Raw genomic sequence first — 19,852 nt, forward strand, 5'->3', positions numbered from 1 at the left:
CATTATCAATAAGTTTATCTATAGGATGACAAAGGTAAAATCAAATTAACTATTATTAAATCAAGAAAAAAAAAAAGAGGAAGAGTTAAAGTAAACGACCAATTCCAAGAGGATTACCCATGATGGCATTCAATCCATCTCGAACAAGTTTGCCTAAGGTTTTCATCGCTAATGGATCTGTTAAGGAAGTGACGGAAGTTCTAGCAGAGCATCCAGGTGGAGGAGGAGGTAAACCTTTATCATAGTTGTTGAATTGTTTTTCCAAAAAGAGGATGGCATTGGATCCAGCTGAGAGTTGAATACTAACGTGAGTACCTATGAGTTCCTGAAGAAATTCAATACGTGCACCACCGGTACACCATTTACCATAGAGATTGAGCAAGGATGTATGAGGAGTGAGTTCATCATAGATGCCATGGTATAAAAAAAGGGGCATGGAAGGTGTACCCAAGTTGCCTAGTTCACTGGCTGGCACCCACTTGTGAGCCACAGGACTGTCAAGGTAATCGGTACGGTTCACAAAGTTTTCCATGTTGCGATAAGGGTATCGTACAAGCATTTCAAGAAGACAATACTTACCCATATTATAGAATTCGTTCCTAGTCTCCGGGCGCAAAATAGATTCAATGTAATCCTTCATCTCAGTGTATTGATTCATCATCCCCAAGATACCTGCCACACCGATAGAGGATTGAAACGACTTATCCAACTTTGCAAAGCTTGCATTGATATCCGCAGGTGTTCCACCCATAGCACTACCGATGATGTTAAGTTCAGGGGCATACGTTGCATGTAATTGTGTTGCCCATCCTGTCGCTAAAGCTCCTCCAGAATACCCCCAGAGCTGCACAGCTGTATTTTTAACACTCAATAATGTCTTTGATGAATTTGATGATGATGATGATGATGATGATGATGTGCTTGTAAAACCATTTGCACCGGAAAGCACCGCTCGTATCCCATCAAGCACACCATTACCTGCCATTGCTCCAACCATAAACATAGATTTTGCACCTTGATAGTCTGGTACGGCTACACACCAGCCACGCGCAAGAAGAGTATCCATCAGTAAAATTTCCGCCTGAGAGAGATCATTGAAAGTACTTCCACCTCTTGTTAATGAGTAAGAAGGAGCACAATCTATAAACGGACTGTCTTCTGCCACTTGATATGATACCAATTTACCATAATCAGCACCATAAGGAATCAACAATGTAGTGACAGCAGTGATGGGTTCATTTAGACCATCGGTTGTGCGATAAAGGAGTTGTACAATCTTTGAAATGTTGAGAGGAAAAGTGGAAAGAATATCGACAGTTCCCGTTGATAACGTTCGAGATCTTAAAATGGTACCTGGCGATTCTTTTTCATATCCCATCGGTGGTATATAGAAAGGATCCTTTGATGGTGGTAGAGACCCATTCGCTGATACTATGCTTAATCCAAATAGATATAGTCCAATCAGCAAAAGAAGACAAAATCGAATAACTAGAGCATACTTTTTTTTTTAAAAAAAAAAAAAAAAAAAAAAAAAAAGAGAAAGTGAGTCAGTATTGAGTTTTCTATCATCATCATCATCACTGTCATCATCATCACCATTATCATCTATCATTATCATCCATCAAGTTCTTGATTTGAACATACATAGATCATCTTTTCTTATTCAAACGGTATAAATCCCAGTAAAATATGATTGGAAGATGGCTTGATTAATAGCAAACAATGGAACCAAAAAAAAAAAAAAAAAAAAAAAAAAGACGTTGGATGTTGAAAGTATAACAAAGTGTATTTATACTTATCATCATGATCTATTGGCGTCATGACAGTATTTGAAGTAAAAAAAAAAAAAAAAAAAAAAAGTCCCTTCGGCTTCAAGACCTAACACCTTGGATTTTGACAGAATCCAGATTATCACAGGCCAAAAAAAAAGTCCAATGCATCATATTATGGCTATCCATCATCATTTATTCAATAAATAAGGTTTCGGTAATCATTTTCTTTTTCGAATCATCCAATTCATCATCTGATCAAAATGTTCTTTATCTTCATCTTAGTAGTGTCGATCTATTATAATAGTCATCAGTAAGCATTTATTACTTAGGATGAATAACCTTAGCATATATACATTGAGAAAACAATTCTAAAAATAAAGAGGTATGATTTCCCATCACAAAATTTATTACATAAGTAGTTAGTGAGAAGAACGCAAAATAAAAAGTAGGGGGAAATCAATCATTTCAATCCAATAAATAAATAAACTAATAGTATATATGATGCGTGTATATAAAATGGAGATAGTAAATACAAAAAAAAAAAGTAAAAAAAAAAAAAAATAAAATAAAAATAAAATAAAAAAAAAAGCCTGATCATCATCATTCAACAGATTGTCGTCGTTTTCGTCTTTCGTTTCGTTTTTTGGTGAATGCTAAGGAACTGCCAGCACGATAATAAGGTTCTGCATCACTCGTGGATGCACTGATGGTCCCATGTTTGTCCAAAAAATAAAGTGTTTCGTCTGATGAATCCGATTCTTCTTGCCGAGACCAATTGAAAATGTTCTTATCATCCAACCATTCCATTGCTGTATTGTTCACAAATTCACTTGCTATCTGAGAGAATGTCCTTCCACCTTCACCTAGTTCCGATACCTGTTGTTTGTTTTCCGAAGGATCACCTTCATATATACCGCTGTTGGGATCAAAGTCGCTGAAGAGTTTTGGTCCATATTCGTTGATCAGTTGTGTGATGTCTTGTGACAGTTTCTCTCTAGTATATCGTAAGTTGGCTGTACTATCAGGATCTGCCAAAGCTAAATATAATGGACGCAAAGATCTAAAAATTCACATGTTAAATTCCTCTTCTTAAAATAAAATGTTAAAACTTACTTGTAAACATCCATTCCATTTTCTCCAAATCGCATGCTAGCATAACTGATGAAAGGTAACATATTCCAAGTCGCCAAAGGTAATCCCAGTTTGAGTTTCCATGACCAATCAGTTTGTAAACATAGACCCAAAACGATGAGCGTGTATAGTCCATATAGTGTTGGGATCAATACTAATCCTACTAAGAATTTCCATGTAGCCAAAACATCACGACCTGAGATTTTCACAGATGAACCTGCAAGTGCCTCTACATAAGTGATAATAATAATAAAAAGTGAGTTACTCTTCCTTTTTTTAACCTTGTTTTTCTTTACCTCGTGCTTTTCTCGTACTAATGACCTTGGCAACGACGGCAATAGGAAGGTTGAGAATAGCACTAGATTTGATGCATCAAAAAAAAAAGAATGAGTATTTTTAATGATATCATGACGATTTCTTTATATTACCCTGGAAATGATAGTAAACCCCAGACAATCAATACCAATAGACGATATAATAGTAAAAAGAAAGTGCGCCATTCACGAAGGTTGATTTCAGGTACTTGATGATCCTGTAATCCATGGTATTTTAATAGCTGATTGTACGCCATCACCTTTTGCTGAAGTTCAATGACCTTTGGATTGTCTTTGTAAAGATTATAACCAATTACGAATCGTCGATTAAGATCCACCACTTGTGCAATATGAAGTTTTCGATTGGCAGCTGGTTTGTAAAGTCGTCGAGCAGCTTGGATCATCTATATATATATATAAAAGACACAAAAGAGCATTTTAGTATCAACAAAGGGGCTCAGAATCGAATTTTTATATTTTTAATTTTATTTTATTTTATTTTTTTTTTTACCATCAGTGTTTGATCATTGGAAGCATTGACAGTAACACTTTTCAGGGCATAAAAAATGGTATCCAGAAGATTACTACAGGCATCACGTTTTTCAGCACCACCTTTTTTGAATTTTTCCACTAAAGATGCAGGTACAGTGATAGGATTTCCAAATTCGATGACAGCACGACTTCGGAATCGATGAGCATGAAAATAATTCAAACCACAAGGGACGATTTTGACATTCAATCCAGGATATTTAGCCATAGCACCTAAGGCCATAATTGTAACACCAGCTATTTCCATTTAGATATTCCCCCCAAAAAAAAGAAGATTTAGTCAATCAAATCAGAGAATGTCATGAAATCAAGTGGGGTATTCCTCTTTTTTTTTTTTTTTTTTTTTTTTTTTTTTTTTTAAAAAAAAAAAAAAGTAATTTACCTTTGAAGGGTAACATTTCAGCACGATCATGACTACCACCTTCAGGAAAAATTGTAATACATTCACCATTGTTCAATTCATCATATACACGTTCATAAACAGAATCTTGTTCAACATGAGGAACACATTTGTAGGCGGTACCATCAGATTTGGTCAATAAGGAAACAAGTTTGCTTGTATATCTAGGATCAGCTGTATCCATCCATTTCTTGACTTCTAATTCTGTATCAGATAGTACGCGAACCACTTGTAATTTACCAGCATTTCTTGGTAAGATAATTGTATCCTGAGGTCGTATTTGAGATAAGAATCGTGTATCCAGTCCAGATATCAGAGTTGGATTGGTTTTCGCATTTAACAAATGGATTCTTCCTGCACCTGATTCTGCCATATCTTGAGGTCGAACTACTGGAACTATTTAAATAAGTTGACAAGTTATTATAATGTATTATAGAATATATATATATATATATGATAACTTACTTGCATGTACCAAACGAGCTAAAAAACCAATACCTTTTTGATGCATAGACTTTTCTGCAATCAAAAATGAAACACGACGATGACATTCACGCATAACAATCAAAGGATCGACAAATTGGTTGGAATGTGCTAAAAAAGAAGAAGAAGAAGAAAAAAAATAAGAGTTGATTAGTATTTGTATATTCATGTTTATTCTTATTCTTACGAGCAGCAACAAAAATAATGGGACCTTGTAATGGTACTTTATGAGAAGCTCTTGATCGAATTTCACGGAAGAATATATCTAACATGATATTAAATATCCATAAAACGCAATCATATACAATATTGCTTCTTTGCTTCATGGTATAGGAGGTGAAATAAAAGAATGACTAGAGATAGAAAGAATAAAAAAACTATTAAAAGTGAATGGTTGGGGCAATGCATTACAAAAATTTGAGCGCGTCCCACCTGACTTTAAAAATAAGCCACCCATCACACTTGAATGAATTTAACTTTTTTTTTCCTTTTCTTTTTCTTTGCACTTCTTTTTTTATTACATTGACTTTTTTTTTAATATTATTATATTATATCATGGGGTCTATATTATCTAAAGCAACAAAAACAGAATCTAATATTGGTATCAAACGACCTCGATCAGAAATTGAAGAGGAACAACCAACTAATACAAACACCAAAACTATATCAACCATCTCTACAACAACCACGACTACTGTCAAAAAGAGATACAAGACAGCCAAAGATAGAAAAGAACATTTTGAAAAGACACGAGCAAGAAAAAATGATACTGAAGAAAAGGAAAAAAAGGTGGAACAAACTCGACCTGTTAATACGAATCCCAATAAGGAACCAAGACATCCCAAACGCAAAGTAGCTTTATTAATTGGATTTTGTGGTACAGGTTATCAAGGCATGCAGTTGTAAGTGATACTATAGAAAAGAAGGAAAAAAAGAAAAGAAAAGTTCCTTTTATTTATTTATTTAATGTAATTTAATTTGGTCATAGTAATCCTGGTGCAACCACGATTGAAAGTGTATTATTTGAAGCTCTTGTCAAGGCAAACGCTATCTCCAAAGACAATTCTGATGATCCCAAAAAGGTACATTGGGTGCGTACTGCTCGTACTGATAAAGGTGTTCATGCTGCTGGGAATGTGGTATCAGCCAAGTTACAGTTTCCTCAATCCGATCAAGATATGCTTTCTGCCATCAATCAACAATTACCTGACCAAATCCGTGTGTTTGGTTTTGTCGATGTTATGCGTTCATTCCATGCCAAGAATAGCTGTGATTCTCGTGTATATGAATATCTTTTACCTTCTTATGCCTTCTCTGCTCCTGTGGCTAAAATGTTGATGGACGAACCCACTAGTGACTCGGATATGAAAATCATGAGTAATGATGGCTCCGTGATCAAATATGTTACTCGAAGTACTGATGAAGAAATCAAGGAAAAGGAATCTTATCGTATATCGGCTGATCAACTGGAGACATTCAAAGAAGCATTACAGAAATATATTGGAACTCACAACTTTCACAATTACACCGTGGGAAGATCTGCTGTTGACAATAGTTGTAAGCGATATATCATTGATATCAAGGTAAGCAAAAAAAAAAAAAAAAAAAAGAAAAGGTTTGAATGATCATTATTAATGGATTATCAAATTAACTTGGTTTTTGTATTTCAAATATATATATATATATAGGTAGCCGATCCTTTATATATCGACAATGTGGAATGGATTAGTGTGAAATTACATGGACAATCTTTTATGTTACATCAAATTCGAAAAATGATATGTAAGTAAATGAAAAAAAAAATCATAATGATATGTATATGCGGATTAGATTGTTTTTAATTAATGGATTTTTTTTTTTTGTTGTTATAGCTATGGCTGTTCTTGTTGTACGTAGTAGAACTCCATTATCATTGATCGAAGAAAGTTTTGAACCTACCAAGATCAATATTCCCAAAGCACCTGCATTAGGCCTGTTATTGGAAAAACCCGTATTCAATTCTTATAATAATCGTATCCAGCAAGGCAAGGTTAATCAAAAGGCTCATCAACCCATTGATTTTGATATTCACAAGGTAAATAAAAACATAAGAAGGTGTATTCAATTTGATTTAATTTTCGATATATTCTCTATCCAGGACACCATTGACAATTTCAAGAAATCCTTTATCTATTCCAAAGTATTTGAAGCTGAACGTGAAGAGCGAGGGTAAAGAATCATAAAAAGGTAGTATGATAATGATATACTGATTTTTTTTTTTTTTATTATTCAATAGATTTGATACATTTTTGACATCTGTGGACAATAGTTTTACCGATGATTTCAAGTATTTGAATCCAGAAGGCACGATACCCGAAGAATGTATAGTTACAACTAGACATACAAAGGAAAATGATTGAAGGATTTATGAAATAAAAAAAAAAGATATATATTTGTAGTTTTTGAACGACCCACGTGGACGATATGATTGGTTGAATATGAACATCAATGGGTAGACAGTATAGTGATTGAAAGGAGTTCAAGTTGGTAGGGGGAATGGCCGAGACTTTTAGTATAGAAGCAGTGTATTTTGTTTCTTTTTTTTTTTAACCTATAATCTATCTACAACATTAGGGGTGAGGAGCGTGAAGTGAAAACAACAAGGTTGCTATGGTTACATTGCATTGGCAGTTTCAGGAAATCCAGAGGATGAGTTTGGCCATTCCTAGTATAGGATATAGATGAATGAATTTACTGCATGAAAAAGTGACATTTCTGATGTAAATAACTGAATATATCAAAGATACACGTGTGAGTTTATTTTTATAACTGGAGAATATTATTACACGAGCGGACATTACTTGAAAGAGAATCAACTTCTTTTTTTTTTATTTTTTTTATTTTTTATTTTTTTATATAAGGAGAAGTAAGGAAGTAAAAGAAAGAAGGAGAGAAAAAAAATCAGTAGAAAGAAACGGAGGGGTAAAGGGGTATAGAGAAAAAAAAAAAAGAAGTTTATTATTGATGAATGATTTATTGACAATGGATTGATCCCGAAAATATAAAAAAAGTTAACTTATTTTTATAACAAACTAAAAATAATATAATAACTATTTTGTACTCTCTTAATTTTCGATCAAGAAAAAAAAAAAAAACTTCTTTATATAATGAATTCTTTTACTAAAATTGTATTTGAAATGAAATTTTGGTGAACCAGGCATTCATAGAGTTGGCGGATTTTATAAAAGATTGACCGTGTAACATTAACCGCCTAACTTTAAAACTTTTTATTTTATAAATCTAGTCTTTTTTTTTACTTTTTTTCTTTTTGTTCCTTTTTTCATTTTTTTTTTCTTTTCTTTTTTTTCCCCATTTTTTTTATTTATTTATTTATTTATTTTTTCTTTTTACCTTATATAATAATAATTATATTCTAATTTTACTGTCCTTTATATCGCCACCCCTTTCCATTCATTATGCAACTAAAAACTATTTTAGCCACTGTACCCATGGTTATGACTATGGCATTACAAGTATCAGCTCAAGTATCTCAAGTAGTAGACGCTAATAATTTTTGTGTTTACTTACCACCACCTGATTCAACCAATCGTAACATTGCTGATACTGAATGGAATGCTCAAGCTTATTGTCTTGGAAGTACTCCTCTTGCTGCCAAAGCTAACAAGATGCCTGACGGTTTCATTCAATCAGCTCACTTTGTCGCTACAAACGAATACGTTCAAGTGACAGGACAAATTGATCCTGCTAAAGCTAATTTAAATGTCACTGATGATGGTGGTCAAATGGATATCGCTGCTCGTAAGTATAAATTATTACTCTTTTTTTTATATATCTTGTTTTATTGATTTCTTTTTTTTTTTTTTATAGCCAAGGGTTCTTCCTGTGCTGGATGGAAATTTTATGTGAATATGATTGAACCTACTGGAAATACTTATTGTATGCGTTGTTGCGTAAGTAATTAAAATAATTATAATAATAGTAATTTAGATTCTCATCTTTTATATATATATAATTAGAATGACAAGGTGACCTGTAACCGTGGTATTTCCGAAAAGGGTTGTGCTCATGTTATTCCTGGTGATTATAGTGGACCTATGACTGGTAGCGGATCTGGTAAAGGATCTGGTAATACTCAACCTTCTGTTTCTGTTTCTATTTCTTCTTCATCTGCTTCTGCTTCCTCCTCTTCCTCCTCTTCTGCCTCTTCTTCCTCTGCCTCTTCTTCTTCTGCCTCTTCCTCTCCTTCTCCTTCCAAACTTGATACACAAGCATCTTCTTCCAATGGTAACCCCTCTTCTGCGAATGACTCTGGTAAAGTTTCTGCTCAATCTGTGAACGCCGCTGGTATCTCTTATCCTACCACCGCACTTACCTTGTTAGCTATTGTATTTGTCATGTTGACTCAATGATCATCCTTCTCACTTCTTTGTTATCTACTATTTACTTTGTAGCTATTAGTTTATTTATGTTATATTTATAAAAAAATTTTTTTTTTTTACTTTAATACTTGTTATCCTTACACTTATTCCTTTACTTTATTCTCTCGTTGTATCTTTTCTTTTTTCTGTATACCAAATGATTAAAATAATAAATTACTGTCCTTATAATCCCGATTCACCTTGACCATCTTACAAAACTATCACCTCCGCCTATATTTGGTGACACTTACCACATTTTACCGAATTTAGATGATTATGGAATGGAATTTGAAGAAATCCCCCCCCCCTTTTTTTTTTTTTTTTTTTTCTTAAAAACAAGGTTATGTAACTTTTATCAACCTCCGGTCAGAAAAAAAAAAAAAAGGTGTTTCTTTAGATCGACAGTGATTAAAATTCATCATCATCTAGGGTTGTACAATGACAACATCATACATTTATAGGGTATCTATTCACAAAATCATGCCGCTTCTGCAAAACCCCGCTTTGACCCATTCACCTAATGAAACTTCTATATTGTAGTAGATGATTGATCATGGATGAATGGGATTTTTTTTTTATAATCATTTTATATGACTCTGTCCTGCTAATTGTTTTTTTTTTAAAAAAAAGAAAGATTAATACGGTAAAATTCAACAAAATCATCAAGATACCATATAAATGATAGTGGATCTCTATATGAGAAATCCCAAGGGGCGGCGGACATTGAATAGAATGATTTGTGTCAGGAAGAACGAGCCCCATTGCATCTTTTTCTTTTTCATATTTTCTCCACTTTATACAATGGGTAGGTGCACATACCATTTTTTTAAAAAAAGGATATATAGATAACGAAACGATTTACGGGCGATTACATGGAAGAAAACGATCTATTTATTATCATAAGAACGGATGGATGGATGGATGGATGGATGGATGGATGAACAAAAGTTGGGATGAATGGATCTATATATTGATAATTCATCTGTTTTTATAATTAATGAATAGGTCAACCTTCTGGTTTGAACGCTGCTCGTAAGTTACGTAACCATCGTCGTGAACAACGATGGGCTGATAAACAATATAAAAAACGTGCCTTGGGTACTGCTTTCCGTTCCAATCCTTTTGGTGGTGCTTCTCATGCTAAGGGTATTGTTCTTGAAAAGATGTAAGTGAATAAATAAAATAAGTAAAGACTATAAACTCATATTTCTCTTTTTCTCAATAGTGGTGTTGAAGCCAAACAACCTAACTCTGCTATTCGTAAGTGTGTTCGTGTCCAATTGATCAAGAATGGTAAGAAGGTTACTGCTTTCGTACCCAATGATGGTTGTTTGAACTATGTTGACGAAAACGATGAAGTCTTGATTGCTGGTTTTGGTCGTAAAGGTCGTGCTATTGGTGATATTCCTGGTGTTCGTTTCAAGGTGGTCAAGGTTGCTGGTGTTGCCCTTATTGCTTTGTACAAGGAAAAGAAGGAAAAGCCTAGATCTTAGATGATTATTTTTATTCCCTCTTTCATCCTCCTCTTCACTTGTTTTGTATATTCATCTCTTTTTACTCATTTATTGTCAATCACACAATACAAAAAAACCATGTCAATATATTACCAATCAATCAATGAATATAATTATTTTAAAATATCTTATTATTGTTATAAAAATGTCAATATCATTTTTATTTGATTCTGCATGATATCGTTACATATGCTTAGAAAAAAAAAAAGCCCTGCTCTTATGCAGGGTTTCATTATCCGACTGTTTCCTTTTCCTCCGGAATCTTCTTCGTCTTTCTTTCACTTTCTTTTCTTTTTATTCTATTTTTTTTTTCTTCTTCTTTCTTCTTCTTACATATTTTTTTTAATTTACCTTTTTTTTTCCTTTCCTTCTTTTTATTTTTTTTATTTTTATTTTACAAACAAACAAGCGATATATATATATAAATAATTGATTATAATGGGAAGAGATTATTACGCTATATTAGGTGTTTCTAAAGATGCTTCAGATGATGATATTAAAAAAGCCTATCGAAAACAAGGTAAAGTAATGAAAATTATATTATACCTTATACAATAAAAAACGTGTATTAATTTATCTTTATTTTGATATATATATATATGATAGCTTTGAAATGGCATCCTGATAGAAACAAAGACAATTCAGAAAAAGCAAAAGAAAAATTCCAAGAAGTGGGTGAAGCGTTTGAAGTATTATCAGACAAGAACAAAAGAGCTATTTTTGATCAATATGGTGAAGAAGGTTTGAAAGCAGGACCTGCTCCTTCTGGTGGTGAACCTGGTGGTTTTTCTGGTTTTTCAACTGAAGGTGGTGCTTTTCCTGGTGGTTTTACTTTTACCAGTACAGGTGGTGGTGGCTATCATCCAAGCTCGGCTGACGATATATTCAAACATTTCTTTTCTGCCTTTGGTGGTGGTGAAGATTTAGGTGGTGGTATGCCTGGTTTCTCATTCCAAAGTATGGGTGGTGGTCGTCCAAAATCATCATCAAGATTTGCTCAACAATCTGGCTTCGGCGACTTTGACTCATTTGGACAAACTCAAACAAATCAAAAACCTCCTGCTATTAAACGACCTTTACCTGTCACATTGGAAGGTAAATATCTTACTTTTTTTTCAACTTCTTCTTATTTTAACTTGAGTAACTGACAATCTTTTCTTTCTTTTTTTTTTAATATGTTTGATAATAATGATAATAATATTAGCTTTATACACTGGTACAACGAAACGACTCAAAGTGACACGAAAACAACCAGATGCTAGTGGCCGAATGACAACAACAGACAAAGTATTAACAATTGATATTAAACCTGGATGGAAGGCAGGCACCAAGATTTTATTCAAGAATGAAGGCGATATGATGGAAAATGGACAAACGCAAGATATTGTATTTATATTGGAAGAAAAACCTCATGATCTATTCAAACGGGAAGGCGACAATTTGCGAATGAATATCAAACTATCTCTTGTAGAGGCATTGACGGGATTTACAAAGACAATCACTACTCTAGATGGAAGAAAACTCAAGGTTTCCAATGCAAGTGCTGTGGTTCAACCTGGACAAGTATCTCGTGTGGCGAATGAAGGTATGCCAAATTCCAAAACTGGTAGAAAGGGTGATTTGATGATCAAGTATGATGTTGTTTTCCCTACTTCTCTAACAACTGATCAAAAGGACACCATCAGGAAAACACTTGGATAAGATAGGATAGATTTTTTTTTATCACTGGTTGAGTGATTTTGTATGTAGTTTATGTATAGTTTTATTATGTTTTTACTATTATTGACATGATTTTTTTTTTTTTTTTTGCTTTTTTTATTATTTACAAATATCAATAAAAGAATATGGATGAACCAAAGGCAATAAATATATATATTCCCATTATATCATTATCTAATAAAACAACATATTATTTTCAACTTGGTTCAAACGATTCCTGTATTCCCTCTTTTTTTTATTGATTGAAAATATAAAAACTCGAACATAATAAACCCGTGGATTCTATTCTAACAAAAAAAAAAAAAAAAAGTCATCATATATGCTAATCATAATATAAAGGAGGTAGTTTGACGAATATCACGACTGGAAGCGCCAATATAAAGTGTATAATTGCCACGAGTCAGCACCCAACCTTTCTTGTCAATGTCCCATACACGGAGTTCACGTTGGCCAAATTCAAAGTGTACAGTAGTAGAGCCTGTCTTCTTGATAAACACCTTTTCAAATCCACGTAATACCTTGGGTGGTTCGCCAGTCGACGCAGGGAATCCGATATATGCTTGAACAATTTCAGCTCCATCCATACCACCTGTATTTTTCACCGTAATGGATGCCTTGACTAAAGAGGTTGATCCTGCTGACCAAGTATGGGTTGGTTTTTCATCATCATCCATCCTACGGGTGGACGTTTTCAACTTGAGATCAGCGTAAGAGAAGTTGGTGTAAGAGAGTCCATATCCAAATTCAAAGAGTGGATCAATGTTGTTTTGATCAAAATAGCGATAACCCACAAATACACCCTCGGTATAATCGATCTAAGTCAAAAAAAAAAAAAAAAAAAGGAAAAGTATTTAGTAAGATGAAAATATAAAGTCACTTTATCATCCATCCACAAATAATTCATTCATATATTATTTACCTCTTTCGAATTTCGTTCAACTTTAACAGGATAGTCTTCTTCTTTCTTGGCAATGGTATATGGTAGTCGTCCAGAAGGGTTCACATCTCCAAAGAGTACATCAGCTAAAGAATTGCCTGTTTCTTGACCTGGATAACCTGCCCAAAGAATAGCTTTGATATTTGGATGATCGATCCAAGGCATTGTCGCCGCACTTGGAGAATGAATGACTACAATTGTATTCTTATTTGCGTCGGCAACTTGTTTAATCTATATATATATATATATATATATAAAGACATGATCATCAGAAAAATAAAATAGATTTCCTTTTATTTCTTACCAGATTATTTCCATTTCTATCTAAATTCAAATTGAAACGATCGAAGGATTCTGTGGTAAATACGTTGGAGAAAACAATAGCGACATCATAATTTTTGGTAGAAGCAGTGTTGATACCAAGAAGACTGATATCAGAATTGATATCTGTCACTTTGATCTTGTCACCAGCCCTTTTCTTGATTCCTTCAAATGGCTAACCCAATATTCCATAATATAAAATAGATAAAAAAAAATATATATTATATATTAGATAAAAAGATTTTAATTTTGAATTTTTAATGAAGACTTACTGAAACTAAGTAGGGATAGGCAGCAGAACCACTTCCACCACCCATAGCAACAGTACCAGTCAAACAAGGGAATGTACCACATATATTATCACCCCTATACAAAACAAATAATAATAATAATAAATAAAATGAGTCAAGGTTGTGTTAAGTTCAAAATAAAAATAATAATAACAATAAATAATAAACCCCTACTTACAGGAGAAGACTGTCGCCAGCATCAGTGCCAACCACTGCAATACTTTTGATCTTATCAGCTTTCAAAGGTAGAATATCATCAAGATTCCTTAATAAGATAGCACTAGCGGCACCAAGGGATCGAGCATATGTCTTGTGATTGCCTTGAACATTCACATGTTGATCTTTTAACGGATGGAGTGAATTCATATTGACAGGTGGGTATCCTTTATCTTGACCAAACTTTATCAAAAATATAGATTAGTTTTATATCAGTAAATACAATATATATATATATATATATATATATATATATATATACATTACCTTGTACCAAGTTGCTACAATTCTTGTCGCCATTTCATTGAGCTATAATCAAAAGAAAATGTGTTAGTTTGTATGCAACTATATATATATATATATATAAATATATTTCCTTACCACTTCAATCGATACTTGTCCACGATTTATAGCAAGTTCTAGTCTTTTCCCATATATATCAGGATTAGGCATACTCATATCTACAAATCAATAATAAAAAGTGAATATCACAAAAAAGACAACTACTGAGAAACGCTTTACCAAAAAAAAAAAAAAAAAAAAAAAAAAAAAAAGAATTACTTGCCTAAACCATGATTAGCATTATCTACAGTCGAATATGCTGCATCCCAGTCACTTGTAATGAAGCCTCGGAAACCAAGTCGATCTTTAATAATCTCTCGAAGAATATAGTTATTCTCACAGGCATGCGTTCCGTTGACTCTGTTATAACTGCACATGATAGAACCGACACCAGCCTAAAATAAAATGTAAGAATGATACTTTATATCATGTTTATTTTACTTACATTGATAGCTTCTTCAAAAGGCCATAAATAAACTTCATTGAGTGCTTTGTCATTTAGATTAGAGGAATACTGAAAAGAGGAGTAAAAAAAAAAAAAAAAGGTGGAAAAGGAGGTGAATGAAGACGGTGATTAAAAAATGATCCAATTTTATGCTAATTACCAGTCGTCTATTAGTTTCCTGTTCGTTAGCAATGGCATGTTTTATTTGAGAAATCTAATGGAAAGAGAATATATTTGAAAATAAATATATAAAAAGAGTGATGATGATGATTTTTTTCTTTTTTTTTTTTTTTTTTTTTTTGCTTTACCACTCCTTGACTTTGAACACCAAGAATAGTTTCCATTCCTGCCACACCACTTAGATAAGGATCTTCACCAAATGTTTCGAAATTTCTTCCTGCATAAGGAGTTCTGACCATGTTGACATCAGGTCCCAAATACACATTAACACCTTTACCTCTGAATTCTTGACCAAGATATTCACCTCTTTGACGAAGAGCAATTTTATCAAATGAGGCAGCTGCATTAATACCTGCTACACCTGCTGTAATTCCCTTTGTTCCTCGTACCTAATTGACTTTAAAATGAATACAAATCTCCCTGGATGATTCTATCCTTTTTTTTTTTTCTTACTGCCGATGGACCATCTTGTAAACATAAACTTGGAAATAATCCTTCAACAGGAAACGTGTTACCAGCACATGGACCGGTAATACCACCGTTTCCGGTCATGATTCCCGTTTTTTGCTGCACAGTCATTCGATTTACTATATCCTTTGCCTTTTCATAAGCTTGATCCCACGTCAATTTTGATGATGATGACGATATTGATGTATCTGTTCCATTTTGTTCACCTTGTACGTCAATAAACAGTAAGAAGTAACTGATAAAATAAAATGTCAGATACTTCATTTATACAAAATAGAGAAATGAAGAGAAAGAGAAAGGAGAAATAGAAGAAAAAAAAAAAAGGAAATGATAATATTATATTCCTTTTTATAGTGGTATGCAGAATTTCAGGAACTCCTTTTCTTTTTTGGTCCTACTAAATTAGATCACGATGCTGTAGTCGGCTTTTTACATAAGCTGGGAAATAATAATCCCATATATAATAAGAACAATATATATATAAAAAAAAAAGAGTGATTATCTCCTTAATCTCTTCAATAACAGCAAAGGATGGATCTTCTTTTTTAATAAAACTTTGAGTTTTTGATTGTTATACGATAGAAGTTGGTGTTCCATTTCCACAAAGATTTTAGGAAATATTATGTTCCACCAATGACAAATAAGTCTAAAGTCAATGATAAACTCAGAGTATATATATATTTTTTTTATTATTATTATTTTTTCATTTTCGATAATAATGATGATCGTGATCATATCATTATCGATCTCCTGTTGAAATAGAAAAAAAAATATTATTCTTATTGCCTGTTTACTATCCCAAGAATGACCCTTTTAAAAAACGTCATCGATATAGAAATATGGCTATTGTTCATGCAAACTATCTAAAAAAACTATTATCCAGAAACATCGGATAGAAAACAGTAGTATAATGATAAAGGGAGAATTACCAGTTTGTGCTAGTTGCTCTCTCCTATTCTTTCCTCAAAAAAAGAAAAAAAAAATCAACCATCACATGTAAGAACGTAGTTCAACTTCAAAATAATAGTATCCATATTTTCACGATTGTATCATTTTATTTAGTTTTCTAAAAAAAAAAAAAAGAAAGAAAGAAGGAAGGGCAGAATTAAATTTGATAAAAACTAAACTATAAATATATTGAAGTACATTTTATTCAACCCAATACTATTCATCCGTGACTCCATCATCCTACTGTTCTGAAATAAAATAATCATCATCCATTTGTCCGTGCATAGGAGAATCTATTAAAAAAAAAAAAAAAAAAAAAAAAAGGGAAGTTCGTTAAACTTAGCATAAGAGGTTCATCATAAAAAATTTCAATTATTACTTAACCTTTCAAGTTGTTCAAGGGGGGTGTTGAATAAGGTCCTTGGATGGTCATACAATTAAAATGGGATGTTACCAGGAGTTTATACCTTTTTTTAAGTTGAAACACTACATATATTGATTTCACTAGAATATATATATATATATATATATATGTTAGTTATTTGCTTAGCATATAGAATGGGAATGGAAGACGATTGTGTGCTTTGATTTAACTATAGTACATCGGTGTAATAATTAACTTGGAAGGTAGATAGCACCAGCTGTCCATGCATAGATTTGGATCCTACAAGTAACATTGATGGAGTATATTTCAATGGTAACGAAATAGTATGATTGTTTGAATGAAAGAGAAAAGAGAAAAGAGCGGATTTTTAATTCAACCCATTTTTAGTATGCTGACGAGCAAAGCATCAATGAAGATTAAGGCAAATTACAAAAATGAATATCGTTCTGTAAAATGACAAATTATCTACCACATTTATTTTACACTCAACTATATAAAAATAGGTTAGAAATTAAGTAACATTCCAGAAAAAATAACCAATATCATGCATGTATGTACAGTAGTGATCTTTAATCGAATCCATATATCTTTACTTGACGCTGTTTTTTCTTCTTCTTCTTCTTCATCTATTACATAATATATTATACCATCATAATAACCATTACTGAATCATCATTAATTTGCTATTTCTTATTCAAACTTCCAAGAAGTAGACCAAAGTCTTCTTGGCTTAATTACTATATTTGGACTTCGGTAGCCAAAAGCTGTTACACAACTGAAAAAATAAAAATACCTCTTTCAAATTTTTTTTCCACGTCTTTTTTTTTTTTTTTTTTTTTCTTCTTCTTCTTCTTCTTCATATAATTTTATATCTCATTGTAATCACTCTTTTTATTTGTATGCTGATAGACAACCAAGCATCTATTCAAACTCGTTTATGGAAAGGCAAAGATGGCAAGTTTGAAGTCGAAGCTACTTTTGTAAGCATATTCCAAAAAACAAAAGTAAAGCTTAGGAAAGTAGGTGGTGCCTCAATTGCTATACCAATTCACTATATTTCTTCACAAGATGTTGACTATCTTATATCTCTCTTTGGAATAGACGAATGGCATAGACTGACAACAACTTCTTCTTCAACAGAAAAGAACAACAATGGTTCCATGATCTCCACAAATGGTAGTTCTTTGAATTCCTCATTGTCGACAATACCTACTCCAGGCACAATTAATAATACAACTTTGGATCAAACAATGACAGCTCTGTCAATCCAGTCTTCTAATTCTGTTACTCAAGACTCACTCACTGCTAGTAGTTCTCCCTCTTCTTGTCAGCCGATCATCGATGATTCACCGTCATATTCTATTTCTGGATCGGCTCCTCCAGTGTATCATTCAACTCATCCTATACAATATCATGACAATATAGACAACAGCATGAAAACGATAAGCCGTTCACAAAGATCAACCTCCCGTCCTCCACAATATCAACCCAACTTTGCACCATTAGTACCTAAACAACAAAAACACCGAAGGCGATCTTTGATGGAGCTTTCCAGCAATATTATCATCAACATTGGACATTGGTTGGATGTACGATCTCGGCTTCAACTATCTAGGACGAGTAGACGTGGACATGCCTTGATGATGCATCGCGATGCATGGTTTTATCTCGACTTCAGAAGAATGGATGTGGATCGTATCAACGACTCGGTATTTCGCGGTCTTACCTTTCTTTTACTTCGGTTTCAACTTCATTATGCACCTCGATGTGTGGTTTTGGATCATACTCTTCTAACAGCTTTTTCTATTGGTCACCTTTTACAATACTTTCCTGCCATTCAAACACTTTCATTACGTCACTGCCCTGCCATGGACTATCATCAACTTGCTACTGTACTAGATGGTCTTACTACTTCTCCCGTTAGTCATCATCAGGGCGCGGTGTGTCAATCTGATCTGAAGGTTTTCAAAATGATAAGCAAGGTTACTTCTACTCCTATGCATGGTACGGACATCAAGATAATTCACTCTGCTCTGGAAAGGTTAGCTCAACACCCAGTTGAAATGGATTGTTATGTATGTGATGATTGCCAGGTGAATGCTTGTACAAATACTTTAACTTGTCTACATTGTGGCGTGATTTCATTACGAAGATGCAAGGCTTGTGCTCCAGTGTGTGATCAATGTCATGGCAGGCTATGTGGTGGTATGATGTGTCAAGTCAAATCGGATATCAAATTGAATCTTTATAATTGTGGAAGATGTCATCAACCTTTAGCAATGTGCAATCAATCAAGTTGTTCCGATACATCACAACAACAGCAGTTCTTTGGACGGCATTGGTGTACAACAAATGAAGAACATGGATTATTTCATTCACAATGTAGGATCAAAAATAAATGGGTCTCCAATCAATGTACAGGATGTGGATTAGTCGTCTGTCCTTTTTGTGATTTATCTGAATGTGGTGGTGGATGTCATGGTCAATGGTGTTATTCCTGTGTCAGCAAGATGGATTTACGGCATTGCAAATGCATCATTATTCATGGTATGGTTGGATCTCGAATGAGTAAACGGAACGTCTGTTATCAATGCCGAAAAATCTGCCCGCGTTGTGGTGATGGTAGTACTGATGCTGATCTTCATCCTTCTAGCTTCTGTGCTCGGTGTCTGGATCTCCATTTGCAAGAATGTAATGGTTCTACAACATTAAAGAACAAGAAAAAAGGTAAGGACAAGCGAAAAAAAGTATGATGATGATTTTTTTTTCTCTTCTACTATTGGTTTATGTTATAGTATCAGTATATTATAGTTTATCCCCCCCCATTAGTATTATTATATCCGTTGTATTCATTGTATTATTTTTAGTTGATGATCCTTATTAGTTGTATCATACCAATAAAATTATAAAAAAAAAAAAAAGAATAATATTTTTTTTTCAATATGATCTCTAGTCTTCGTGATTTTAATAAGAAATAATCATAAAACAGAAAAAGAGAATGACATCAATACAATAATATG

At 33.2% G+C, this 19,852-nt stretch overlaps 8 protein-coding genes across 8 annotated transcripts; 5 read left to right on the forward strand and 3 right to left on the reverse strand.

Moving 5' to 3' along the window:
• Positions 1–85: 85 nt before the first annotated feature.
• On the reverse strand, positions 86–1,414 carry BX664DRAFT_268223 (secretory lipase-domain-containing protein; the record flags this gene model as incomplete). The annotated part of the gene is made up of 1 exon (XM_051540985.1): positions 86–1,414. A coding segment is annotated over one exon (1,329 nt), but the record flags the coding sequence as incomplete, so codon positions are not given.
• Positions 1,415–2,372: 958 nt separating this feature from the next.
• BX664DRAFT_268288 (uncharacterized protein) lies at positions 2,373–4,677 on the reverse strand (the record flags this gene model as incomplete). Its single annotated transcript, XM_051540991.1, has 7 exons — positions 2,373–2,832; positions 2,886–3,132; positions 3,200–3,216; positions 3,332–3,621; positions 3,729–4,003; positions 4,149–4,562; positions 4,632–4,677. 7 exons carry the CDS (start codon positions 4,675–4,677, stop codon positions 2,373–2,375), a joined length of 1,749 nt encoding a protein of 582 aa, XP_051396981.1.
• A 488-nt stretch (positions 4,678–5,165) lies between these two features.
• BX664DRAFT_340389 (tRNA:pseudouridine synthase, introduces pseudouridines at positions 26-28, 34-36, 65, and 67 of tRNA) lies at positions 5,166–7,083 on the forward strand. The gene is made up of 6 exons (XM_051546813.1): positions 5,166–5,551; positions 5,638–6,232; positions 6,338–6,431; positions 6,521–6,723; positions 6,787–6,857; positions 6,925–7,083. The coding sequence occupies exons 1-6, from the start codon at positions 5,205–5,207 to the stop codon at positions 7,046–7,048; spliced, it is 1,434 nt and encodes a 477-aa protein (XP_051396982.1). The 5' UTR covers positions 5,166–5,204; the 3' UTR covers positions 7,049–7,083.
• Positions 7,084–7,973: 890 nt separating this feature from the next.
• BX664DRAFT_340392 (uncharacterized protein) lies at positions 7,974–9,262 on the forward strand. Its single transcript, XM_051546814.1, has 3 exons — positions 7,974–8,447; positions 8,517–8,599; positions 8,666–9,262. The coding sequence occupies exons 1-3, from the start codon at positions 8,105–8,107 to the stop codon at positions 9,056–9,058; spliced, it is 819 nt and encodes a 272-aa protein (XP_051396983.1). The 5' UTR covers positions 7,974–8,104; the 3' UTR covers positions 9,059–9,262.
• Positions 9,263–9,868: 606 nt separating this feature from the next.
• On the forward strand, positions 9,869–10,681 carry BX664DRAFT_380570 (40S ribosomal protein S23; the record flags this gene model as incomplete). The annotated part of the gene is made up of 3 exons (XM_051548908.1): positions 9,869–9,872; positions 10,073–10,232; positions 10,293–10,681. The coding sequence occupies 3 exons, from the start codon at positions 9,869–9,871 to the stop codon at positions 10,558–10,560; spliced, it is 432 nt and encodes a 143-aa protein (XP_051396984.1). The 3' UTR covers positions 10,561–10,681.
• Positions 10,682–10,885: 204 nt separating this feature from the next.
• On the forward strand, positions 10,886–12,398 carry BX664DRAFT_340396 (DnaJ domain-containing protein). Its single transcript, XM_051546815.1, has 3 exons — positions 10,886–11,101; positions 11,188–11,676; positions 11,786–12,398. The coding sequence occupies exons 1-3, from the start codon at positions 11,020–11,022 to the stop codon at positions 12,280–12,282; spliced, it is 1,068 nt and encodes a 355-aa protein (XP_051396985.1). The 5' UTR covers positions 10,886–11,019; the 3' UTR covers positions 12,283–12,398.
• Positions 12,399–12,575: 177 nt separating this feature from the next.
• Positions 12,576–15,763, reverse strand: BX664DRAFT_388425 (glycoside hydrolase superfamily; the record flags this gene model as incomplete). Its single annotated transcript, XM_051549473.1, has 12 exons — positions 12,576–13,115; positions 13,220–13,468; positions 13,542–13,733; positions 13,831–13,924; positions 14,027–14,247; positions 14,332–14,373; positions 14,446–14,525; positions 14,630–14,801; positions 14,852–14,920; positions 15,012–15,065; positions 15,160–15,420; positions 15,485–15,763. The coding sequence occupies 12 exons, from the start codon at positions 15,761–15,763 to the stop codon at positions 12,627–12,629; spliced, it is 2,202 nt and encodes a 733-aa protein (XP_051396986.1). The 3' UTR covers positions 12,576–12,626.
• A 1,897-nt stretch (positions 15,764–17,660) lies between these two features.
• On the forward strand, positions 17,661–19,740 carry BX664DRAFT_340400 (uncharacterized protein). Its single transcript, XM_051546816.1, has one exon. The coding sequence runs from the start codon at positions 17,732–17,734 to the stop codon at positions 19,583–19,585; it is 1,854 nt and encodes a 617-aa protein (XP_051396987.1). The 5' UTR covers positions 17,661–17,731; the 3' UTR covers positions 19,586–19,740.
• The last annotated feature ends 112 nt before the right edge of the window (positions 19,741–19,852 follow it).

This window comes from Halteromyces radiatus, assembly GCF_025201355.1.
Source record: "Halteromyces radiatus strain CBS 162.75 chromosome Unknown BX664scaffold_8, whole genome shotgun sequence".
In the NCBI taxonomy this organism is placed as follows: domain Eukaryota; kingdom Fungi; phylum Mucoromycota; class Mucoromycetes; order Mucorales; family Cunninghamellaceae; genus Halteromyces; species Halteromyces radiatus.